Consider the following 27,202-nt stretch of genomic DNA (forward strand, 5'->3'; position numbering starts at 1 on the left):
AATAATCATACACAATTCAAAAATTGTGATCATGAAGGAAAACTGTTTGTACATCAAAATGCTCTATAAATTGTTTTATAAATTCATATTCACTCTTTAGCCCAGCTTTTGGGTCACTTCTTCTCCCTTGCTGTGTTGTTGCCGTTCACATTAAATAAGGAAATAAAGTTTTCCTGGTACATGTTAATCCTCATGAACCAAAGCAAAGCTTCTACAGATTGCTTTGATTGTTCCGACTGTCTGCTTTGAGTGTAAAATCACCTCATTAATGTCCATGTTATGACTAAACACCCTTAAGCTTTTGTCGTGCCCCACACACATTGTTCATAGGCAAACTCCTGATCTTCTCCACTCTTTATAAATGTGTCATCACATCTTAAAAAAAATAACTCGACAAATTACCCATCGTTGTCTCTCTCTTCCTCCGTTTTGGCCACACCGTGGTTCTGGTGTGTTTTCAATGACAATGAGTGTCAATTTGGGCTTATTTTTCTACTCACATGACCAATGTAACTTGTTCTGCTCATCTCTCTCAATCATTTTGCAACCCGCTCTTCTTCTCTTCAGCTACTATTGAGGCTATAGAGGCAGATAAAGGTAAATAGGTCAACGGCCCCTTTTCCCTTTTTCTGTTGTATCTGTGCAACAGATAATGGGTTCCACTGGGTTCATGTGAATGTAGCTTGTGTAGTGTGTTGGGTGTTTGGGCAAATAAACTGTGCTGCTGGTGTGCTGAGCAGAATTAGGAAACGTAAGACGAAACACAAAAAGTTCATGATTGTTTTAAAGGGGAACACATTCAGTTTGTTTGAAGTCACATTTCTGTACTGTGTGCCAAGAGGACATTTCAGAGCATAGAATTTACAAAAAAAACAATCAAAATATTTTCGTGTGACATTAATGGAAATAAAGGCGCTTACTGTTCTAGATTGATTAAAAAGCCAGACAGTATGTTAAACGCTCTTATTTCTAAGTCACTTTTAATAAAATCATCTGCTATATTAAAACACCCGGGACCCCTTTAAAACAATGTTTCGATGTAGTTGTCTTTTGTTCTTGCATACATTTTTACTTTGGGCTTTGGACTTTCCTCTTGAAAAATGGTTTAAACTTTGCAAGAACAATGACAGCTACTCATTAAATAGCAGGTTTGTAACTGCTATTTACAGCTTCTGTGTTATGTGGTTGTTCTTCTTGAACATTTCTCTTAGAGAAAAGAGGTGCCAACTGTGTTGATACTCTTGTTTATTATTTTACTTTTCCCTGTGGTTTTCCTGTGTCTGTGTTGTGTTCTTGTGCTTCCCTTGGTAACACTTGGCTACTAACCTGTGTCTGCCCTGTACTATGCAGCAACACAGATCTTTTACATTTTACAGTATAGAACCAAATGGCAGTCATACGGTAGAGTTACTCGGGAAACAAATAAAATGTTTGTAGTTTGCTGCAACAGGCATTACATGTGGTTAGCTTAGCACCAAGTTTTCTTGTTAGTGTATATTTGAGTCATTCATGTGACAGTTACATCATTTATTTATATACATTTTGTCTGTTTTTTCCCTCTAGCATTTTTACATGTTCCTTTTAACACCGTCCTTGGTGTTTTGTATGTGTAGTTGAGCGTGGTGGGAAGCTCTGTTCTAGATAGCTGGAGAATGTTTTTCGCAGGATATCCTGAAAACATTTGACTGGTTTGAGTTATAAGCAAATGATTCAGCTTCATTCCAAGGCCCTCCAGAACCGAGACAGCCCAGCACCCCCCAGTAATCCCAAGATTGGTCACCAATGTGGATATTTGTGTTCTCTTACAAAAAACTCTGCTTAAAAAGTTCTGTGCAGGAAATGCAGCTTTTTCTAAACAACAACACAACATAGATCTTGTTTATACGGTATATACTGTGTACTCGTGCTTTCCTGTGGCTCAGTGGATAGAGCATGGTGTTAGCAACGCCAAGGTCATGGGTTTGATCCCAGGGATAGGCCCTTTCCACAATGATGTCACTTAACTTCAGCCTTTTTGCAAAGCAGTGTATCATAAACAAGAAGAAGAAGAACTTCCATTTCGCCGTCGCGCTGGAATTTAACAACAGTGATAAAAACTGACACTTATTCAAGTACTTATCCTAGCACCTTCGCTAACACAAAAATAAAACAAAACACTTACCTTCATAATCAAACAGGTACTGTTCAATGAAGAATTTGTATCCTTTCTCTAGCTTTGGTCTTGTCGTAAGCGAAAATTTGTCTGCAAGACGTTGTACATCATCTAGCCGTATTTGTGGCAGCTGTGCGAGGGACTTGGTAAACTCCATTCTGAGGCGCTAGCGGAAGTAACGATACACTGCTTCGTGGCAGAACGGAAGATGTGTGACGTCATGTGAAAAGGGCCTATCGCACATACTTAGAAAGAAAATGTGTAGTATAATGCAGTGTAAGTCGCTTTGGATAAAAGCGTCTTTGGATAAAAGCGTCTGCCAAATGCATAAATGTAAATGTACTGTATATGATTGTACGATTTTGAGGTATTTATTTATTTATTGTGAGTAATATATAGTGTGTTAAATCAAAGAAAATCGGCTCATATGGTAACGTCAAGTCTAATGCCATAAGCTGACGCATTATTCCAGCCAAACTTTAGAGAAGTAAATTTCAAGCACTGTGTTAGATATTGGCTTATTACGCCATGTTTTTCCCTCCCACCCCAGCAATCAAAGGCTTCTCGCCCCAGCACAAGATCAGCAGCTTCGCAGAGGCTAAAGGCCTGGACCGCATCAACGAGCGAATGCCGCCCCGCCGGGATGCCATGTCCTGCGACGCCAGCCTCAACTCGCTCAATAAAGCACTGTCGTCCGAGACCAACGGCACAGAGGGCAAGGCCAGCAGTGGAAGCGGCAACATCCAGTGATTCTACATCGAGCCAGCATGTTCGCCGTAGCGATTAAGCCCCTCCCTCTCTTTTTCCATGCCATAGCCGATGGAGAGAAAGGAAGGATTTGGAGTGTAGAGTTAGAGGAAAGGAGAAAAGGGAGAAGAACAGGATAAAGGAAGCAAGTGAAGGGGGAGAGAGCAGCATTTCAAACATAATTCAGAGTGACACTCACTAGTCATTGGATATGCCTTTAAATTTATGTTGATTTTATTTTTGCTTGTAGAAACCATGACAAGTTCTCATCGGTTCACTCTTATAGGAATGATTTGGGTGGGGGTGGTCTTGGTTTTGGCGTGGGGAATTACAGCAGGCAAATGAGAGATCTGTCTTATGTGAAAAGGCCTTTACTTACTGGATCTAAGATTTTTTTGTTTTTCTCTTTTCGTGTGTGTTACTTCTTACTAACTATTGTACGTTTACAAAAATACAGCACTAAAAATAGACGGAACGTTGAAAAAAGTTTTTAACATAAAAAGGGTGTACAAACTAAGTAAGGACTATTTATTGATACCTTTTTTGCTACTCTTATAAACTAGCTCTATAGAGTAAATTAGGCAGTCTTAAAAGAATGTTGCAACATTGTTATAATGCCAAAAATGGAACGTTTTATGGTTTTGTACAGATTATGCTTACCTCAGGTTTCTTTGGTGTGTGTGCTCGGATCCTACTTTCTGTATAAGTGCAAGCTAGCTTGATGAATATGGATTTTCTCGGAGTTCAGAACTGGAATTTACATTTATCATTTGCGAATGTCTTTTGTTTCGGGTGGGCTTGGGGGTAAATTTATTGTGGCTTGCTGGAAATTGTGTGTGTTATGTTTTCGAATATTGCGAACAAACAAAAAACAATATATATAAAGAACCTATATTCTGTAAAAAAAAAAACGAGAATGAGAGAAAATGTGATTAATGGAAAGCATCTGCCTATGCATGTTTTATAAGATTTACCTAAGGATGTTGAATTACCTTGGCTGCCGAGGCCTGTTTTTACCTGTAGTGTGCTTAGTGTACAAATCCTGGAAATGTACCACCATTCTTAGCTATAACACTTGGAAAAGCTTCTGGCCTTTAACTTGTTTTGTTATCAAAGCATCACTATTAATATTGGATGATGAGGAATCATGGTTTTAAACAAATGCTCGTATGTACACCAGTAGTGCGATATAGCATGTGTAGGTGTTCACGTGAAATAAGTTTGTGGTTCTCTAATGTCAATCTCAAAATGCATGATAGCTGTTAGTGTCATACAAGGTTTAGAATCTTTTTCTTTATTTTTTTGTAAAGGTGCCACAAACAAAAAAAGTGTAATTTGCATATTATTATTAATTATTATTATCAACTCTGCTTTGTGTATCAGTTTAATATTGCTAAATACTTTACAAAAACAAACTTCATCCATGTTTTTTTAACAACTGCTTAAGTGCCCAAGTAATTCACTACATGAAATGAAGCCTTGCTTTTATAATTTAACTTCCAAACTGTTGGCAGATGACGCATGCACTTGCGACTATGAAAAGGTATTTTATATTACTGTTCAATAAAAATGTGCATGAAATTTAGCCTTGTCAAACTTTTTTCTAAGATATAGCGCTCATGAGTTGAATTGACTAGAATTCTCTACATGTGCTTAGTTACACACAAGGCGTTTGTCGCAAATCTCTGGAGGCAATGAAGACTGGACCAGCAATAACAACCAAATAGGAAGTGAGCACTTGGCAGACCCATGACCATAAGGTGTTTCCTTCGGACGACCTGTTTAAGTTGTTTGATAAAAAATTGGCAAAACAAGAAGACGCATTTCAAGGGATTATGAAAACACCTTTGTTAAATAGGTGGAAGGGAAGTTATGTGAGGGAGTACATTTGGTTTCCTTTAAAAACAACTTGCATAATATCACATTAAACATGGGATCAAATCCTTTAAAGAGTACATAACATGAGATCACGAAAATGACATTTCATGCAGTGTGTAATGTTGCCGTGTTTGAATGTAAGCAGTCTGCCAAATTGTAAATCCGAAGGTGAATGAATAGAGTCGACTCTGAATCACGCAAACGAGTCATCCCTAGTCCGATTCGCGAACCGCCGCGGATGTACGTCACTACATATAGTCCCCGCCTAGTACATATAGTCCTAATCCCTAGTTATGTACTCTAATTAAACTTTCACTTTAATTGTTGGGTTGATGGAAATCTGACCTTGATTTATAGTTCATCCACTTTAAGGTGATAGTTCACCCAAAAATGAAAAATCTGTAATCATTTACTCACCCTCAGATTGTTCCAAACCTGTATAAATGTCTTTGTTCTGCTAAGCACAAAGGAAGATATTTGGAAGAATGTCAGTAACCAAACAGATCTCATCCCACATTTACTGCCATATAGGGAAAATAAATACTATGTAAAATAAATCTGAGGGTGAGTAAATGATGACAGAATTTTCATTTGTGGGTGAACTATGCCTTTAAAATACTGTTATGGATGACATACAGAGGGCCACTACAGCCAAAATGATTTATATGTAAAGTGTACCAAATGCCGAATTGACTTTGTGATTCACAAAATGGATGGGTTTCGTGAATTTCAGTCTCAGAAACACTACCAAAAAATTCAAATGAAACTGCCCAAGCATGCATTAACTCTTGCATAACATAATTAGTTCAATAAAGATCAATTTGATGAGATTTTTTGATTTATCTTGTCATGTTTTAACAGGTTTCTGCTTCCTCTAAAACATTGACCTATAGGCTGGGTTTGAACAGTTTGTTCAAAAGGAGATTTACAAAAATGACCGTGTCATTGAATTTCCTTGGCCTCCGTCTGTGTATAGACTGTGTGAGACACAATAGAGCAGGAAGGAAGCAGATTCTCACATCTTGTTTGGGGGTAAAATGGAATAAATCAAAGCTTTGGTAACGAGTAGAATTTAGGAATAAATGTAGGAATAGGAACAAGGAATGCCTGTAAAGCATTTATACAAACCCGATTCCAAAAAAGTTGGGACACTGTACAAATTGTGAATAAAAACAGAATGCAATGATGTGGAAGTTTCAAATTTCAATATTTTATTCAGAATACAACATAGATGACATATCAAATGTTTAAACTGAGAGAATGTATCATTTTAAGGGAAAAATAAGTTGATTTTAAATTTCATGGCATCAACACATCTCAAAAAAGTTGGGACAAGGCCATGTTTACCACTGTGTGGCATCCCCTCTTCTTTTTATAACAGTCTGCAATCGTCTGGGGACTGAGGAGACAAGTTGCTCAAGTTTAGGAATAGGAATGTTGTCCCATTCTTGTCTAATACAGGCTTCTAGTTGCTCGACTGTCTTAGGTCTTCTTTGTCGCATCTTCCTCTTTATGATGCGCCAAATGTTTTCTATGGGTGAAAGATCTGGACTGCAGGCTGGCCATTTCAGTACCCGGATCCTTCTTCTACGCAGCCGTGATGTTGTAATTGATGCAGTATGTGGTCTGGCATTGTCATGTTGGAAAATGCAAGGTCTTCCCTGAAAGAGACGACGTCTGGATGGGAGCATATGTTGTTCTAGAACTTGGATATACCTTTCAGCATTGATGGTGCCTTTCCAGATGTGTAAGCTGCCCATGCCACACGCACTCATGCAACCCCATACCATCAGAGATGCAGGCTTCTGAACTGAGCGCTGATAACAACTTGGGTTGTCCTTGTCCTCTTTAGTCCGGATGACATGGCGTCCCAGTTTTCCAAAAAGAACTTCAAATTTTGATTCGTCTGACCACAGAACAGTTTTCCACTTTGCCACAGTCCATTTTAAATGAGCCTTGGCCCAGAGAAAACGTCTGCGCTTCTGGATCACGTTTAGATATGGCTTCTTTTTTGACCTATAGAGTTTTAGCCGGCAACGGGGAATGGCACGGTGGATTGTGTTCACCGACAATGTTTTCTGGAAGTATTCCTGAGCCCATGTTGTGATTTCCATTACAGTAGCATTCCTGTATGTGATGCAGTGCCGTCTAAGGGCCCGAAGATCACGGGCATCCAGTATGGTTTTCCGGCCTTGACCCTTACGCACAGAGATTGTTCCAGATTCTCTGAATCTTTGGATGATATTATGCACTGTAGATGATGATAACTTCAAACTCTTTGCAATTTTTCTCTGAGAAACTCCTTTCTGATATTGCTCCACTATTTTTCGCCGCAGCATTGGGGGAATTGGTGATCCTCTGCCCATCTTGACTTCTGAGAGACACTGCCACTCTGAGAGGCTCTTTTTATACCCAATCATGTTGCCAATTGACCTAATAAGTTGCAAATTGGTCCTCCAGCTGTTCCTTATATGTACATTTAACTTTTCCGGCCTCTTATTGCTACCTGTCCCAACTTTTTTGGAATGTGTAGCTCTCATGAAATCCAAAATGAGCCAATATTTGGCATGACATTTCAAAATGTCTCACTTTCAACATTTGATATGTTATCTATATTCTATTGTGAATAAAATATAAGTTTATGAGATTCGTAAATTATTGCATTCCTTTTTTATTCACAATTTGTACAGTGTCCCAACTTTTTTGGAATCGGGTTTGTAAATGAATGCACATAAAAAGTATTTAAATGCAAAATTTTCCTTCGGGGGCTTGATAATATTCTTATAAAGTGTTGCAGTTCAGTTATTAAATTAACTCTTTTTAAAGGATTGTTTACCCAAAACTATTTTTATCATGTAAATTTCCCAATTCATTTGACTTTTATGGAACACAAAGCAAAACCATTTTTGTGCCAGCCCTCAAAATGTTGTGGTTATATTCCATGAAAAGCTCAAACTCCAAGGCTTTTTTCGTATTTGGATGAACTAACATTGTAACGAATTTTTTATGTAACCAGGGGCTCATACAATCCATAATTTAACTCCTGATGTCACACCAACTCAATAGGAAATGCTTTATTCATTAAAAAAAAAACGCTGAGTTGTTTTCAGTCCATGGTTGAGACAACACAGGAACAAACCAGTTTTAATGAAAGTGCTAGTTCACCCCAAAATGAAAATTATTTCATCATTTACTCGCCCTCTTGTCATTTCAAACCTGTATGGCTTTCCTCTTCCGCATAACACAGAAGAAGATATTTCGAAAAATGTCGGTAACTGAACAATGGCGGTACTCGTTTACTTGCATTGTTTTGTGCCCAAGAAGTAAATGGGTACCGCCGTTGTTTGGTTAACAACATTCTTCAAAACATCTTTTGTGTTCTGCAGAAGAAAGAAAGTCATACGGGTTTGAAAAAACATGAGGATGAGTAAAAAAGTAATTTTCATGTTTGAGTGAACTACTTTAACCCTATATCTTGTGTTATTTCAACCCATAGTTGGGTCAAATATAGACATTTTCCAGCAGAATTCTACCGATTTAATAAAGTAATTAGCTCTTCTAAAAGAGGGAGACAAAAACAGTGATTTGCATCTGTGTTTTTAGTTCAGTTGTGTGTCCATCCTGCTGTCAAACACACACACACACACACACTGATCACAGTTCAGCCATTACATGAAGGTTCCTGTGCTGCTGTGTGGATGTGATAAGCCCCTCACACAAACAATACCCACTCCGTGAGGCTGTATCTCCTGACCACATTCACACTGTGTTCATACAGCTAACTTGCATACTGGGGATTTGCAAATCCCCTGGATTCCACACCTGGGAGGACAGATTTCCTGAAATGTGCCGAGTGCAAAAGCTGATACATTTTAATTTCTCTCTTATGCCCTACCTCTCTTGAGAGACCCTGTTTAAAACATACAGCATGTTGTCGAAATTCCACTGCATCTTTAAACAATAGAGGTGCAGTGTGAATGCTCTGTTTTTCTTCCCTCTCATTAGTGTAGGAAGTAATGAATGGTTGGCTGCACAGTGATGGAATAAGGCACTAGACAGGATGACCTTTTACCCTGCCTTAATTTTTTTTGACAGATTTTACCAGTTAAATTAGCCAAAAAGCATGCAAATGATGTTTAATGTGGGGAATACAGCATTCAGTCACTTTAACTAAGTTAGTGTATACTCACTATAGGGCACTAAAGCACTAACACAGACTCATAATTGGACTCAATGAGAGTCGTATAGAAGTTCAAGCCTCAAAATCTTGCACCGGTCCTGATACACTAACCGCTTTCACAGCCGTAGCACCTCTCTCTCTGCTCCCCGGTCCTCCACCCTCAGTAGAAGCTGCTGTATTTCCTGGACCTATTTGTCTAAGGGAAGTGCTAAAATAAGCATTGGAGTGGCTGGAGACAAGCACATCTCTTTCCCACCACTTTGTTGCTCCGCTCTGAAGCAACCGGCTTTCCTGGTTGTTTTTGGCCGTAGGAGAAGAACTGTGCCATGGATAAAAGGATATCGATCTTCATCTTTTCATGTTTTCTCCTTACATGGACAGGTAAAATAAGTTTTTCCTTTTTTTCCTTTTATGCAGATGCTGTAGTGACTTGTAATGTAAACAGCAGGTTTTGAGTTTGAAGACAGATTCTTTAAATGGATGACGCTTATCCAATGTAGAAGCTGCAAATGGTAAATATACACAAAAAAAATCCAAATTAAAACAATTCTGCATTTTTTCAGCCTATGGTTGGGGCAAATATGGACAAACCCAGCAGTTGGGTGTATATTAAGCTATGGTGGGTTGTTTCAACCATGTTTTGGTCTTATATGGAAATTTTCTTGGTTAATTTAATCCAACAGTTGAGTTTGTTCATATTTTACCCAACCATGGGTTGAAACAATACAGCTTTACTGTATGAAAACTTTTTTCTACTAGGTACAGACAATTGTTTCAAGTCCTATGGGACAGTTTTGCAAAAACTGACATGTAAAGGTATATAGAAATAACATTCAACACTTTCAGAAAAACGGTTTAAAATTGTACCTTTCATGTTGCTGGGGTGATACCCATAAAAGTCACTTTGTGTACCTTACGAAAATACAATACATCAAATGTTGTACCTTTTTTGGGTGCATTATTGTACCCATATTCCCCAGAGGGGAGATGTCTATCAGTCACAGGATGTGGCTTTTTGTCTTTGATTAAATGAAACTGGCCAGTGAACATTATGGGATTCCTTTTGTGCCAATAAGAATGAACGCAAACTTTTAAAAAACGAACAAAAATATACAATGAGAAAGAAAATAAACACTTTGATAATGAAAACAATAAACTCAGTTGCAAGAATGTGACATGATTTCTTTACAATTTTTTAAGTTTCGTTTTTGAAAATAATAGTTTTGAATTCGCTGCTAGATTTTTCATTTGCGCTTTTCGAGTTTTCGTTTACGCTTCTCAATTTTTCGTTCGCCTTTCTGGCACAAATCTCACGTGTAGGCAGGACTTATGGCCGCTTTACGCTGATTGGCTAGTGAGTTTTTGATTGACAGCTCCCTGACAAGAAAGTCGATACTGAAGACGGTACAGTGCAACGAATCTTAGAGAACGATCTGCATGCTGTTATCTTTATTGTTTGTACTTAAAACTACTTTCTTATTTAGTTAGTATATTAGTAATTGGTATTTGAAGTTGGTAAATCATGCGCGGTGTGGATCCAAGCGTCCTCCTCCTCATCATCGTCCTCCTTACCCTCAGGTAAATGAATGTAACTCAGATAATAAAGAAAATCGCTAAAAGTTGTATTCCTGTACAGTAGCAATTCTGTCTTTACTTAGCTCGTTCATTGTGTGCTTTATACTTTCTGTCAGGTATTATTTTATGGACTGTAAGATTATTTTCTTAAAAAGGAACGAACAACTTGCATTATAACATCCAATAAAGACATGTTACAGATTATTGGGTTGTGAGAAATTAACGTGCTAAATGCAAACATTACTGCATAGTTACTGTACAGATTAAAACTTTTAGCGATTTTATTATCTCGGTTACATAAATGTACCTGAGGGTGACTTGTGTCCAGCTGAGGAGGATGACGATGTCGCTCTTGCAAACAGTCTCCTTTTAAAGAATTAAGTCCACTTATAAGTCAAGTACTGTATCATTCTTTTTAAACTCGTGGTGAATGTACATTATTACACCCCTTTCTTTACATTCACAGAAAGTACACCTCATAAAACTAACACTACCAATACATTCAAATGACATTTATGTTTTTTAAACGCTACAACAAAACAAATTCCTAAGGTGACACAATTAGAGGCCTTTAGAATGTTTTATTCATTTAGTCTGCCTCTTGCAAACAACAATTTCATTATGTATTTACACACCTACATAAAACAGGTTAAAGAAAAGCAGAAGAGAGACTTCTTAAACTATAAACAAACATTTAAAGATAGAAACAATACATAAAATGCCACCACGATTATAATCTATAAATTAGAAATATGAACTGGAAGCATAACACTTTATTATATATCTCCTCAAAACTCACTAGGCATCTCGTTTTCCTGATATCATTGTAATTATAAATTATAGACTGCTGTCTTGACGGCCTCTAAACCCACGTAAAGTTGCATGTGAATATGGCTAACGTTATCTATCCTGTATTTACTCGACGTTGGCTTGTTGTTACGGTGTGATAGAGCCTGGAAACGTGTCCTACTTTTAAGTGCGTGAAAGTTGGCAACCCTGCTAATATACTAACAAAATAAGAAGGTAATTTAAGTACAAACACTAAAACAATACTATACAGAAAACCGCAAACAGATTGCTCTCTAATCCGCTGCACTGTCTTCAGATTCGACTTAATGGTCAGGGAGCTGTCAATCCAAATCTCACTAACCAATGAGAGTAAAGTGGCCATAAATCCCGCCCACCCGTGACATTTGTGCCAGAAAGGCGAACGAAAAATTGAGAAGCGTAAACGAAAACTCGGAAAGCGCAAATGAAAAATCTAGCAGCGAATTCAAAACTATTATTTGCAAAAACGAAACTTAGAAAATTGTAAAGAAATCATGTCACATTCTTTCAACTGAGTTTATTGTTTTCATTATCAAAGTGTTTATTTTCTTTCTCATTGTATATTTTTGTTCGTTTTTTAAAAGTTTGCGTTCATTCTTATTGGCACAAAAGGAATCCCATAGAACATACGGTAGACCATACAGTTGCCACATTGAACACCAATAAAAATATTCCATGAAATGTCAAAGCCACACAGAGATTTTGCAACATAGTGTTGCTTGCCACAATATCTTATTAATAGTTTAAGTATTTTTCATTCATGCTTGGCTTAAAAATGCTATGTTTGTATATTTTTCATGAATCTTTAGGCAGTGATCCTGATGAGCCTGGGGCTGAACCATCCAACAGTAAGTTCAATCTGTGACTTGAAAAAACCACACATTTCCTTCCTTGATTGATTCTCTTATGTTCAATTCCTCAATTACTTGTCATCTGAATCATTGATTGATGCTCACTAGAACTCATTTTAAAGGGTGTGTCATTTTGTTGAGCAGTTTTTGTGTTGGGGGTCAGGATTCTCAAATCAAGAGAGGAGTGTTTTGTGGGATGAGTTAAATCAACAAATGGCTTAGTTTGATCAAGACTTCTCTATTTGTTTATGCTTCTTCAGAAGACCCTCCAAGTTCTGGCGAATCTGGTTCTACTAAAAGTCCAACCAATAGTGAGTTTCTCCTACAATTTGTCACAAGTGAACAAAACAATTGAACGATTCTCTTTAAAATTGGCCTAATGACACAAATATTTGAAGTTTCTAGTGTAATGGTGCCAGTGATCCATAATAGCACAGTCTGTATGTTTTACGCAGCTCCTGGTAGCAGTTTATTATCCTGGTTTTTGCAAAAACTGACATAGAAAGGTATATAGAAATAAAATTCAACACTGTCAGAAAAAAGGTTTAAAATTGTACCTTTCATGTTGCTGCGTGATACCCATAAAAGTCCTTTTTGTACCTTACGGGCATATAATAAATAAAATGTTGTACCTTTTTTGGGTGCATCATTGTACCCTAAGGACCTATTGTGTAGCAGTTAAATATCAGGGGTACAAAACATTTCACTGTACCTTTGGAGATGCACAATAGGTCCTTAAGGTACAACATTATATTATGTTCTGTAAACATGGGTATCACCCCAGTGACAAAAATAAATAAATAAATAAATACAATTTTAAACCTTTTTTTCTGACAGTAAACAATTATTTACATTTCATGTTGTATCTTTAGATTTAGATTTGTTTCTGTTTTGTGTAGTTACTTGTAGTTCGTTGTAGTTACTTGTTTATACTGTATGTATTTCAATCATTAGACCTGAATCAAATTTATATTAATAAAATATTTATATTGTTATGTAATATTGAGATACTGTTATTATCTGCATAAAGCTATGAGCTAGGTACACTAGACCTTTTACAGACAGAGTACAGATTATTTTTCCTTTTTTAAATGAAACTGATAGGTGAACTCATTAGTAAAAGGGATAGTTCACCCAAAAACGAAAATTCTGTCATCAATTACTCACACTCAGATTGTTCAAAACCTGTCAAATGTATTTGTTCTGTTAAACACGAATGAAGATGTTTGGACGAATATCAGTAACCAAACAGGGGTGCGTTTCCCAAACAACAACATAACTTGCTGGTTAACCACCATAGCACGATGCATCATTTGAGAAACTTACTAGCTACTCACAACTGTTTCCCCGAAAACATAGCAACTTTGTCGCTCATCTGTCGTTTGAACCACGTTGGTTCAACAATATACTTGATGACGTCACAGGTTGTGGTGGAGTAAAACGGTCTTCTAATTAATCGGTTCAGAACTATTAATGTCATTTTATTGCTGTAAATAACGTACACTGCATCTTAAAACTATTTTTGTTATCGTATTTTTGCTCTCTGTTGTTTTATTTCACGATATATGTCATTCATAAGATTCCTCCTACATCACTCCGCCCAGGGATTCCCCAGGGTCCTAGAGCACGTAACTCATGAGCATGCGCACTTTTCAAAAAACAGCGCTTGTATTTTCTTGACAAACTAAAAGATGTAAAATTGAATTTGTATATATTTAGAATGATGGATATAGAATGCACTGCATGTTGCTTGCTTACTTTGCTCAAAAGCATGATGCATGTACTGTTAGTCTACATGTCATAATATCAAGGAATTATGATTCTAACCACAGCTCTAGACCTGTAGTTCCAACCACGCAACTGTGCGATGCTGCTTGCGATTGATCGTTGGAACATTTTGTGGTTTAAAGCTGCAGGTTTGCTAACTAACACGAAAAAAGAAATTTGTCAGGGCTATGCTCTAACCACTGAGCCACAGGAAAGCACCCAGTGGTGTAGAAGGAGAGGGCTATTCAAACAAAACTCGGACTGCGTCCCTTTTTAACTCAATCATCCGGAGCATTTCAAATAACTGTGCACAATATTTAGAATGTATATTATAGAACATTGGACTGCAAGTGTCCCACTTATCTTCACTTTAACACAATTAAAGATCAGAAGTCTAGCAAAGGGTCACAAATTCCGACAGACAGGCAGTAAGGACAGGAAACATCAACAGAAAAGTCCCATAGTCCCCAGAGGGGAGATGTCTATCAGTCACAGGATGTGGCTTTTCACAAGTCTTTGATTAAATGAAACTGGCCAGTGAACATACGGTAGACCATACAGTTGCCATATTGAACACCAATAAAAATATTCCATGAAACTGTCAAAGCCACATTTTTGCTATATTTTGCAATATAGTGTTGCCACAATATCTTATTGATAGTTTAAAAAGTATTTTTCATTCATGCTTGGCTTAAAAATGCTATGTTTGTATATTTTTCATGAATCTTTAGGCAGTGATCCTGATAAGCCTGGGGCTGAACCATCCAACAGTAAGTTCAATATGTGACTTGAAAAAACCACACATTTCCTTCCTTGATTGATTCCCTATGTTCAATTCCTCAATTACTTGTCATCTGAATCACTGATTGATGCTCACTAGAACTCATTTTAAAGGGTGTGTCATTTTGTTGAGCAGTTTTTGTGTTGGGGGTCAGGATTCTCAAATCAAGAGAGGAGTGTTTTGTGGGATGAGTTAAATCAACAAATGGCTTCTCTGTTTGTTTATGCTTCTTCAGAAGACCCTCCAAGTTCTGGCGAATCTGGTTCTACTAAAAGTCCAACCAATTGTGAGTTTCTCCTACAATTTGTCACAAGTGAACAAAACCATTGAACGATTCTCTTTAAAATTGGCCTAATGACACAAATATTTGAAGTTTCTATATCTTATTCAGATTGAATATGTGTAATAGTGCCAGTGATCCATAATAACACAGTCAGTATGTTTTTTGCAGCTTCTGGTACCAGTTTATCTACTGGTGGATACGGTCCTTCTCCAGCCAATGGTAAGATTTTCTTACAATTTGTCAAAAAAAAATATTTTCCTCTTTTGAGTGTTTCTTTTTCACAAAACGTTGGTTGTGCAACTGGATTGCTTTTGGACTGCCAGAAATAAGTTGAAAAGTGTTGCGATCATTGCCGACCATAATCAGTTTACAGTATCACTGACTCATTACCATTTCTTTTTCCAGTACAAAAAAGTACTTTAGAGTTCCCGCAATTTAAACGTGAACGGAAACACCTAATGAGAGGATGACAGATCTAAATATCTCTTTTGATTTTTTTACAAGATTGATGTAATGTTATTAGACTGCAGACTGCAGGTGTTGGCCATGTTAAGGGTGAGAGGTCACAAACACAGACGGAGCAAAGTCATGTTTGGAGTGGAAAGGAAATATCAGCAGAAATGTCCCCAGAAGACAAATTACTCTGTACATGTCATGTGAAGAGAGAAAGGTCACATCCAAGTGTGTTGGTTTCACGTCAAAGCATCGTTCTTTCATTTAGCAAGAAAAAAATGATTCCGTTGAGTCACTTTGATTTTTGAAGTTTTTGAGTCTTTATTTTAAGATGAATTTATTGCCTATAGTGTATATACAGTATGTCTCTATCTGTACTAGCAGTGTTAACCATTAGAAGTCAAGCAAAGGTTATTAAATCGAAACAAACCTCCAAACACATTGCTTTGTAGTCATGTATTGTTATAAGACATTTTGGTTAAAAAAGTTTTTGCTGTCGGTGCCAATGTGTCCTTTCCAATTAAAAGCAAAAAGCCCCTAAACATATCTAAAAAAATGTTTGTGCTGCCATGTAACTTGTTAACTTTTTCATGCAGGTTCACAAGCAGACACACTTAGAGATCCTTCAGAACATGGTTCTGTTCCACATAATTGTAAGTTCTCTATACAATTGCTTACAATTCTCATTCAGACATGATGTAATAAATGGTTCCATTAATCATTAAAAAGTATAATTTTGTGCAACTGCTACTCTATTTACAGCTACAGATAGCACTGAATCTGGATCATCAACCTCTGATAGTGAGTATCTGAAAGCTGCTGTCAATTTTGGCGTTCTTTTCTGATAGTACACTGCTTCCCAAACTTTTTAAAATGGCATTCAACTCCAAACAATACACATCCTTCTGTTTACCATCTCTCACCGAACTCACTCATATACACCACGATCACACAAACTCTACTTTATTAATATAACACAAAGTCTATCAACCTTTTGTATGCCAAGGACCCCTTGATGGCTAGAGAAAATAAGCAGGAATCCATTGGTACATATTGTATAAATTTGAAAAATGTATACACGAATGTGTTTACATTGCTATGATTCTTGCATTACAAAGATATTAAAATAATTCTTCCTGGTATGCAAAGTCACAGACTGTTAATACATAACATTTAAAAGTTACTTAATATTGGGAACTTTATGCTCTTCATTTGAAATATGTGAGTTTATTTACAAAAACAGATAACTCGATTTTTAAAGATTTTCATTAGCTTTTTATTGTGCATTCCAATGAATAGGCTATCAATCAAACTGCAGTTGGGTTGTTTTGATTAAGTAATAATAACCCACAAAAAAGCTAACACAATAAAACACAATAAAAACATGATAACACAATAAAAAAACGTGATTTTTGAAGATTTCGAAAAACTGAGTTACGGTATCTGATTTTGCAAAAAAAATCTTCATTTATTCTTTATGAATGCATTCTTACAAAGGTGGTAATATTTTCTTTGTGAGATATGTCAAGTCATTGTAGGGGTCATTTCATCTGCTGCCGTGACAGTAGATCTACAGTAAGAAATTGAACAGTAAGATCCAGGATGGATGGACTAGCATTATGCTGTTTGTACACTAGAGGGTTCACAGGTAAAATTTTGCCTGTGGGATAGACATGAACTCGGTCTGAATGTGATATAATTAAAACATGGTTGCATGCTGTTTGGGAACATATACAATTTGTTTACATTTACATACACTCCACGGTTTGTTGTACAGACACATATACAATTCATCTACCCCACGCACTTACATACGTCCATTTAATAGCCCATATTTATTTCATCTGCTATTTATATATTAATATCTATTTGACATGATTAGCAACACATGGAATATTTCCAAATATGCTTTTGAAGTTTGATGTCTTAATACTAAAATGTTTTAATGTTTTAGACATGGAGTCCACAAGTCCTGCATCAACAATGCCAAACATTTCCGTAGAAAATCAAACAGACAGTAAGTTCATTTTTGTAACATATTCTGAAAGAAATATATATATATATATTTGTTCAGTTATGAAGTTAAAGGTCTGGTTGAACGCGCAGTTTCTGCCAATCTCATATTAATATTGAGTACCTATAGAGTAGTATTTCATACTTTGTATCTTCGAAGAGTATTTAGTTTGATCACATTTATAAAAGATAGATACAGCTGTACGATTATTTCCGGGAAAATACGACCTCCTGGGGGTGTGCGGGGGGAGGAACTAAATCACAAGCACACAATACATCATCGCATTGATTCACTATAAGTTTGTGTTGTTTACATTATGCACGTAAGCGCCGATTGCCAACAAAACACAGACATGTGACTTAGTTTCACTTACCACGTGCGGGTCATGTCCGGCATCTTTTAGCGCTGGGACTGTTTCAAACGATCGTTATATCCACCGTTTATTTAACATCCATCGCTGAAATGCAGTGACCAAACAAACACATCTCAACTTCTCTCACTATCACAAGAGAAACGAGCTGCAGCTGCAGGCCAGCGCAGCCAATCTTGATGGTAAGAGGGTCTTCCTATCGCCTCGTCGGTTGATGCGTGGGCAGGCTATTTCTTTCGCCTTGCCGTGGGCGTGCTTTTCCGGGAGAATTGCCCAATAAGGGACTAAGAAAAGTTGTTGCGTAACAACTCAAGCATGAGAAGACAGCACGTTTAACATTGTAAAGAAGTCAGAATGCATGAAACAGCGTTAAACCACCCTTTTAATATTGAAAAGCTGCACATATGATAATAACATACATAAGTTTTTAATGAATTATAATGTACTCTGTATTGCAGCCTCTACAACTCAAAAGTTAGATACTGCTTCTCCCACCAAAAACACAAGTCTGTCAAAAGATTCATCAACCAGGAGCCCTACAACATTACCAAAACTCATTGCAGCAGCAACAAAAGTTCCTTCTGGTGAGCGATGCATGCTTTCATAATCATGTATAACTTTTTTTAATTACAGATTTTATGATAACTCAATTTAACCAATTCATTGTTTAATTTAACAGTATTTCAATGCTAAAGCCACACTTAATCCATGAATTGCTGGCAATACATAACACAAAATTTGAAAACCAAGTTGTGTTTTAAAGAAAACATGGCATGCACACTTTTCAAGAAAATAAATCACAGTACATGAACTGTTCTGAATAATACTGAAAAATATTCTTTTTAAGAATACGACAAATACCTGAGAGTTCACATACAGTATATACTAAAAATTAAATATTCAAACATTTTGGCAATACTATATTTTTGTTACACACAGATTATGTCTTTAATGGCTTACGCATCCAACATACTAAAAATAGCAGGAAAGCAGTAATTGAGATGCGATTATTTTAAGTACTTGTGTACTGACTGACTATTGCAAAGAGCTGTTGTTAAAATTTGTCTGTTTTTCTATAAAAGGGTCCAGTGAAAACCGCAACGAAGAGGAAAAATTCATAGAAACGTCAGGTATATTCAGTTGTGCTTTTTGAACATTTTTGGTAATAATATAATTTTATTTGTTTGATAAAAAATAAAATAGCTCAATTAACAGCAATTGCACAACAGCATGTGTACAGTAAATTTATTATACAGTGATTTATTTGTGATGATCACCTCCTTACAGACAAAAAATACCTGTGGATTTTGTTACCTGTTCTGTGTGTTCTCCTGGCAGCAATCGCATGTTTGAAATTCAAGTGTAAAAAAGTCCAGCATCGACCAGGCAAGTACATTAAATCTAAATAAATATGCTGTTTTTCTGTCAGCAACAAGGTGGATAATTATACTTTTTTCCTCTAGAGATGACAGACAATGGAACAGAAAAGTGAGTGACTATATATTTATGTTGGTTATAGAATCTGAATATTAAGATTAGGTTATTATGAAGAGGTTGTACTTTAGAGCGTTGAGACGAATGTTGATGTTTCTTAGATACTGGTTTAATAACATGACTAAATATTTTGATCAAATTTTTATTTTTGGGAAACTACTGTTTAATTGTAAACTTTAAAAAAAAAGTATGATAGATTATGGCATTGAATGTCTTATGTTTTTACTGTGTTATCTTTCGTGTTGGCACTCAGTGCTTCTTTCCAGAGGACAGACAGTAACAAAGATGGTGTTATGCTGTTAGGAGTGAACAAGACACCAAGTGGAGAGGAAAATGCGATTTGATGGTAAATGATTTGCTTCTTTATAATTACTGTGTGAATATATGTGACCACAGAAAACATTGTGACTGCAGCCCTGCAACACCTATCAAAAGGAAGGGGGCTTTTGGATTGTTTGTAAAACAGGCATTTCTTTTTATATAAGTACAATGATTTAATAAAATATTTCAGTAACAACAAATATCAAGTTTCAATTGGCTTTATATTGAACTTATACATAAAGCAAATTATTCCGAAAATATTTCAAGACACAGATCTATAAACGTAAAATACTGTACATAATATATAAACATTCTTTTATTACATTCCTTTTCATAATTGTTGAAATCAGCATGATGGTTCCTCGCTGTTAGCAAGACAGTGATCTAATCGTATTTTTTTCTATATCCAAATTGTTGTTTTTCCCCCTCATCTGTCCACACCCTTCCCTCCACTGTGTTCCATCGCTCTCTCCATCTCTAAACACTCAGAGGAAGCCAAGGGTTTTTAATATCTCATTGTTGATGACTGGAGAGCTGGGGCTGTAGCCCTGCAGTACAGTAGAAGGTGTTTCCTCCCATTTAATAAGAACACTACACTACCAGCATTGCCCTGCCTCCACTCCCATTTCCCAAACGCCACCCATTTAAAGATCATTCTGAGATTGAAGATAAGCCCTTCAACTGCAAAACACTATCAGTTTTACAAAGGGACCGTTCTGTGACCCCAGAGACCGTGCTATGGCATAAACAAAAACAGCTCAGTGTGCTGCTCAAAGCATTTTAATTTTAGTCAATTAAATGTCCATTGTTTCTTTGAAAAGAAAGTATAAATGAGTACTGTGACTTTGAGAGCTGTTGTGTCCCGATTCAGAAGGCCAATGCAACCTTGTTGTTGCGTTCCTGTTTACTGCCTGTAAATGTCTGGCATGAACCATTTATCAATCTTTTTATACTGTATAAGCCATTATAAATATGATCAAATGTTGCATTTTGATTATGTGTAAAGCAGTCCACATAGGCTGTGCAGTGCCTTGCAAAAGTGTTCATCCCCCTTCATTTTATTCACATTTTGTTATGTTGCTGCCTTATCTTAAACTACTTTTTTACATTAATCTACACTCCATGCACAATAATGACAAAAACACAGATTTGTGACAACTTTGAAAATGTATTAAAAATAAAAAATAAAAATAACTAAATTACATCAGTATTCATACCCTTAACTCAGCGCCTTTACAGACTCAACTCTTTTTGGGTATGATGTGACAAGCTTTATACATTTGCATTTGGCAATTTTCTGCCATTCTTCTCCTCAAACTCTGTCAGGTTGGATGGAGATCATCAGTAGACAGATATTTTCAGGTTTCTACAGAGATGTTCAGTTGGGTTCAAGCACTAGCTGGGCCACTCAAGGACATAGACAGAGTTGTCCATAAGCCACTCTTGCATTGTTTTAGTTGTGTGCTTAGGATCATTGTCATGTTGGAGAATGAACCTTCTGCCCTGTCCGAGGTTCTGAATGTTCTGGGCTAGGTTTTCATGATCATTATCTCTGTATTTTGTGCCGTTGAGCTTTTCTTCTAATCTGACAAATACCTCAGTACCTGCAGCTGAAAAACACTCTCACATCATGATGCCGTTTCCACCACCACACTTTACTGCTGAGACGATATTGCACAGGTGTTGAGCAGTGCCTGGTTTTCTCCAGACATGATGCGTGAAACTGAGATTCATCAGAGTCTGGCCACTCTGTTATAAAGCCCAGATTGGTGGAGTGTTGCAGTGATGTTTGTCCTTCTGTAAATTTCTCCATATATGATCATAGAGCTCAGAGTGATCATCAGCTTCTTGGTCACCGCTCTAACCAAGACCCTTCCTCATTGATGGCTCAGTTTGGACAGGAGGTCAAAGTAAGAGATCTGGTGGTTCCAAACCTCTTTCATTAAGGATTAATGGAGTCTTCACGCTTCTGTGAACCTTTAATTTAATACAACCTTTTCAGAAGTCTTCCCCAGATCTGTGTCTTGATACAATCCTGTCTCAGAGCTCTACTGGCAGTTCTTTTGACCTCATGTCTTGGTTTTTACTTTGATATGCATTTTCAGCTGTTGCACCCTTTATAGAGAGGTATGTGCCGCTCCAAATCATATTATTCAATTGAATTTGGCACAGTTAACTCCACTCGAAGTGTAGAAACATCACCAAGCAAAACTAATGCTTCTGAGCTAAATTTCAAGTGTCCCAGAAAAGGGTATGAATACGTTTTAAATTTTTATAAATTTGCAAAGTTGTCACAAATCTGTTTTTTTGTTTTGTCATTATTATGCATGGAGTGTAGGTTAATGTAAAAAAATAATTTAAAGTAGTTTAAGATAAGGCAGCAACATAACAAAATGTGAATAAAATGAAGGGTGATTAATACTTTTGCAAGGCACTGTACGTTCACACATTAAAACTATTTCGATTTTAGCATGAGATAATATGGAAACGCAGACTGTGACTGGTTTACTTTTAAGTGAAAATAACAGACCTCTGTAAGATTCGTATTTAAAAATGATGGTAGAGGGGCCACCTTTTTACTTTTATTATTTTATGACACAAAATCTTGCTCGTCACTTTTTCTCTTCTGATTCTCTTCAGGAGCTACTGTTTTAATGCAAAAATTTAAAGCACAATTCTTCCCTCTAGTGGATAGATTATGTATTACAATAACTCTGAAAGGCCTTGTTCCTGCTAAAACGATGTAAAATGCAGAGATATGTATAGTACTTGAGTATTTTACTCTTAGGGATCAAGTATCTTTACTTTATTTACTAGTGCTTTTATTTTGGAAATATTTTACTTCCATACATTATAAATCCTACATTATAAATCATAGCATATATCATATATATATGTACATGTACATTTAAAAAAGTACATTAAAAGTCAAAGTACTGTCTTACTTTTACTCAAGTAATTTAGTTAAAAGTAATTTTACAAGAGTAAAAGTAAGATAGTAGGTTTTTAATGTACTTAAGTATTAAAGGTAGAAAACATGTAAAAAAGTATTTTATGAAATGTAGTGGAGTAAATTATATGTACATATATGCTTCATAATGTAGTGAAGTAAAAATTTAGTAGAAACACTTGATAAATGTACTTGAGTAAAATACTCAAGTACTATACACCTCTGGTTAAATGTTTGATTATTAATTTAGAGTATATATCATGTAATATGAAAACACTATAAGCTGCACAATATGGCAAATGCATAAATGTGAATTTCTGTAAATGTATTGATCACATTATCGTTATCACAATTAATTACAGACGCTGCAAGATAAATAGCAAACAGTACTGCAAGAAAATCTGAAACGTTTCAATACATTGTTTTATTAGGATTTTAAACTATTTATACAACTTACCTTACCTTAGCAGTCATTTTCAGTGACAATAACTTAAATCTTAAGTGGAAAAGCTTAGTTAAATAAAGTGTGATTTGCAACTTGTCACATATTTGTGCATATTGTTTTTTTACTTGATTTCCACTCGTTCCTAGTTTGTTATTTGTACAAATAAGTGTAATTTGTCATGAAAATAGTTCCTTTAAATTGTTTAAATTGCCCTTTTTAATCATTCACAAGTTTTGTGCCTACATTGTTGGTCACTATGGTTTTAGATGTTTTTAGATACTTTTAGCGAATGTTCAACTTTAAGAAGTTTTTCAACAAATGTTTCAACTTATTTTACTTTCAAACTGTATACAAATACATTTTTATTTTTTCTTTGTCTCCAAATATTCAGCCAATAGTAAATTGACTTTGTATAATTTAAGATGCTGTTAAACGTGTTGTATTAAACAAACTTACATTTACCTGTTTTTTTATTAAGTTGATGGGCTGCAATGTTAAGAGAATTAAACTGTTTTATTGTCATTTTTGTTGTCAAAATGTAATTAAAAGTTTGAGATTTGCTTTTCTGTTTTGTGTCTGTGTGTGTGCAGATTTTCCTCACTGTCACTGAGGTTTTAATGCACTGTGACTAAACTCGGTTTTATGTAAGAGTCATTCAAATTATTATGAATAGATCATTACAGTTAAAGGCACTTAACGGGATGGTTCATCCCAAAATAAAATAGTTTTTTATTTGCCGTTGTTTAAAACCATAGCTTTATTTCTTGTGTGGAACACAAAAGAATATAGTTTGAGAAATGTCTCAGTGGTTTTGTGTCCATAGAACAGGGGTTCCCAAACTTTTCAGCCCATGCACGACTGAGGTCTATCCAATCCTGGAAAGTGAAGCTACCGGTCCTTTGATCGTCCCCTGGTGGCTGGCTGCAGTACAGGCCATAAACACCGCCCTCTCCATGTAAACAAATGGGTCAGGAGCCACACTATAAAATCCAATTACACTTCAAATAATTTTTTTCCAAAGATGTTTTCTGATAATTTAGTCCGTTTTTATTACGTTGATGTATGTCCAAGTGTTCGTTTTTTGAATAAGTTTGGTTTTAGTTAGTTATGAGATGTTATAAAAAATGGGTGCGTTAAAATTATTTCTTCGATTATGGCCCTGTCCCAAATGGCGGACTTCATGTGGACTTGTGGTCTCGTGGACTTAAATTGCGCGTGCCCAGGTTCCAAACTGACGTTTTTGCGTAACATGTCAGCGCCCATCATCGGACGTTTTACGATCAATTCATTACAATGGAAGGAAGCGACGTCACGCTGTCCATCTTTTATACAGTCTATGATCCAAACACGAGCATAATGACAACACAAAAGAACACAGTCGAACATAATATTATTTTATAGTAATTTACTCATTACTTTACTTGTTGTCATACATAAACCATGAACTCTTACTACAGATGGTCAAATTTCATCAAACTGATTCGAGTGCTGATGGACTGCAAATGGCAGTCTCTTTGAGGTCGATGGCCTTTCTGACTGCGGCGCTTCTCCGCCCTCCTCCGCTGGCCTCCCTGCGTTGTCTTTGGTCGATATTAACCAACGTTTCATTTCGACAAATAAAAATATTCTAAAATTAAAGCCTGAAAAATAATCTGCTTGCACATATTCAGATGTTTAACGTGGTGCTGTAAATGGACTTCCTGCACCTAACGTAATGCGGTTGCTGATGTCGTTAATGTGACGTAATCACCTCAGTAAATTCAAAAGGATGATGGCTTTTTATTTGCATGGTTTTATTTTTGACTTAACTAATATTTTTATATTTTGTTCAACTTATTTCTAAAAAAAACGATTTCTGGGAATCATCTTGCGACCCCTACTTTGGGAACCCCTGCAATAGAAGTCAATGGGCCCCAGTGTTGTTTAGTTCTCAACATTCTTCAATAGGTAAAAGATTTTTCATTTTCAAGTTTCTTTAAATTATTTCATTATTTCATTGTTTCTTTCATTATTTATGATGACAAGATTCTATATAGAATATTACAGTTTTTATTATAGTCTGATGATCCTTTATGTTTATATGCTATAGGCCTGCTTTGCTAGCTTGTTACAAACCTACGGCACTACAATATCAAGCTTTTACATTAGTTACATTTTCTCCCATCTTCCTTGTAATAAATCTGTTGAGGCACCAAGATTAAAAGGTTTCAAGGACTTATGTCCAATAGATCTTTTCATCAAGTTTTACCCTTTGAGACACTGCTACATACGGATTCACTTGAACTGTTGGGAAAAACAAATGAAGTGCTCATGTGTGGGAGGCACATAAGTCGTGCCTGTTCAGACAAAAAATAAACAAAACACTCTCTCCACTAAAGCATGGGCAGTAATGAGACCGAACATTTAAATCACAGCGGTGCAAAGATCATGCTGCTGCTCGCAGAATTCATCATTAGCCATGAGTGTTGGGTGGACACACACACACAGTTCCTTTCAGTTTGAGAATCTTTAAAGAGCTATTATAAACACAAGGACAATACCGGATTACTAATGCAAAGCATAATCAGCTTTGGACTCTTCATTGGACAACCTAAAAAATATCTACAATCTTCATTGAAATATATATAAATACACAGCATATACAAAACATATTGGGATTTTCTGTATATGTGGCTTAAAAATATAAAACATATCCCCAACTAGAGTCCAGCCAGTGACTCTTGGCCATTCCCACCACTGGATACTATGGAAGCCCAATCCTGCCAAAATAAAAATAAATAAATACAAAAATAAATCTGTGAAGAAATGTAAAAAAGCAAAAATAAATAAATAAATAAAAATAAAAATGAATGAAACATTTGATATTTAAACGTATATTATTTATTTATTTATTTAAACGTATTTATTTGTACATTTTTGTATTTCTTTTATGCATTTATGTTAATATATATGTATTTCCACATTTTTTAATTTTCACATTTATTTATTTTCACATTTATTAATTTCTACATTTATTTATTTCTACATTTCTGTGTCCATATGGTAATGAGGGGGCGTGTCTTTCTTCAGACAGGGCAGTCGAGCACAGAGTGCTGCTGTAGGCTACAGTCAAACTCTAAGGCCATAGTAACATCTTGTGCTTTGACAAAATGACATGCAAGAGATGAGTGTGACCAAATGAAAGAATAATATAGTACATTACAGCATTTACTATAGTAAACTGCAGCATACTATATTATAGTAATGTAGTGCACTATAGTACTATAGTAGGATTTAAAGCCCTTAAGGGGCAAGATACGCCCCCTCTTTACCATATGGACACAGAAATGTAGAAATAAGTAAATGTGAAAAAAATGAATGAGAAAATGTAAAAATGTGGAAATACATATATATTAGCATAAATGCATAAAATAAATATAAAAATGTACAAAAGATATATAAATGTTTAAATAGATAAATAATATACGTTTAAATATCATTTTTTTATTAATTTTGTTATTTTTAGAAAATTAATTTCTGTATTTCTTTTCGCTTTTTTACATTTCTTCATGGATTCATTTTTGTAATTATTTATTTTTAATTTTGGCAGGATTGGGTTTACAGCCAATGACTGAAGAAATTTGTAATTTAAGGTAAAACATTAAAAAATATCCACTTTTTAAACACATTTTGATAAATACAACTGTTAAATGAGAATTTCTTTAAACATTAAACCCCTAAATTGCCCTGAAATTAGCCTACTGTATGTCTCAGACGGCCCTGTTAACCAACCCCTCTCTCTCTCTCTCTCTCTCTCTCTCTCTCTCTCTCTCTCTCTCTCTCTCTCTCTCTCTCTCTCTCTCTCTCTCACTCTTCGTTTTACCCTCACTCGCTCACTGTCTCTTTCTTTTCTGCATTCTCTCTCTCTCTCCCTATTCAGCAATGTCAGCACAGCTTGTGTCAGTCTCTATGAGATACACACTGCTGGCAAAAGCGCGTGACTCTGTTTTCTTACCAGGATCTTGTTCATGCCATGTGACCGGCACAGACCTGCCTCAGGACTGCTGGATTTCATTACCCTCCCAGTTCTATGTGCGTGTTTGCATGAGTCAGATTTCACGGGTGAAAACAGCT

The 27,202-nt window shown here is 36.0% G+C and overlaps 2 protein-coding genes across 4 annotated transcripts in view; both read left to right on the forward strand.

Moving 5' to 3' along the window:
- LOC130552208 (protein phosphatase 3 catalytic subunit alpha) overlaps nucleotides 1–4,498 on the forward strand; it is a 99,602-nt gene extending 95,104 nt beyond the window's left edge. Inside the window, exons 13-14 of one of the 2 annotated variants that reach the window (XM_057330411.1) lie at nucleotides 568–597; nucleotides 2,703–4,498. In XM_057330411.1, the coding sequence (XP_057186394.1) occupies nucleotides 568–597; nucleotides 2,703–2,902 (230 nt within the window). In that variant the 3' untranslated portion in view covers nucleotides 2,903–4,498. The remainder of the gene's footprint in view (nucleotides 1–567; nucleotides 598–2,702) is intronic. The other variant, XM_057330418.1, reaches the window with a different exon arrangement.
- A 4,281-nt stretch (nucleotides 4,499–8,779) lies between these two features.
- Nucleotides 8,780–23,641, forward strand: LOC130559566 (uncharacterized). Of its 2 annotated transcripts, XM_057342733.1 has the most exons (15): nucleotides 8,780–9,338; nucleotides 12,170–12,208; nucleotides 12,472–12,522; nucleotides 14,710–14,748; nucleotides 14,995–15,045; nucleotides 15,211–15,261; nucleotides 16,092–16,148; nucleotides 16,258–16,296; nucleotides 17,450–17,512; nucleotides 18,338–18,463; nucleotides 18,962–19,009; nucleotides 19,167–19,265; nucleotides 19,343–19,367; nucleotides 19,627–19,719; nucleotides 20,184–23,639. In XM_057342733.1, the coding sequence occupies exons 1-14, from the start codon at nucleotides 9,284–9,286 to the stop codon at nucleotides 19,715–19,717; spliced, it is 834 nt and encodes a 277-aa protein (XP_057198716.1). In that variant the 5' UTR covers nucleotides 8,780–9,283; the 3' UTR covers nucleotides 19,718–19,719; nucleotides 20,184–23,639. The 2 variants fall into 2 exon arrangements, with proteins under 2 accessions (XP_057198716.1, XP_057198707.1); XM_057342724.1 differs by having other exon boundaries at nucleotides 19,627–23,641.
- The last annotated feature ends 3,561 nt before the right edge of the window (nucleotides 23,642–27,202 follow it).

The sequence above is a fragment of the Triplophysa rosa genome, linkage group LG1 (assembly GCF_024868665.1).
Source record: "Triplophysa rosa linkage group LG1, Trosa_1v2, whole genome shotgun sequence".
Taxonomy (NCBI): Eukaryota; Metazoa; Chordata; class Actinopteri; order Cypriniformes; family Nemacheilidae; genus Triplophysa; species Triplophysa rosa.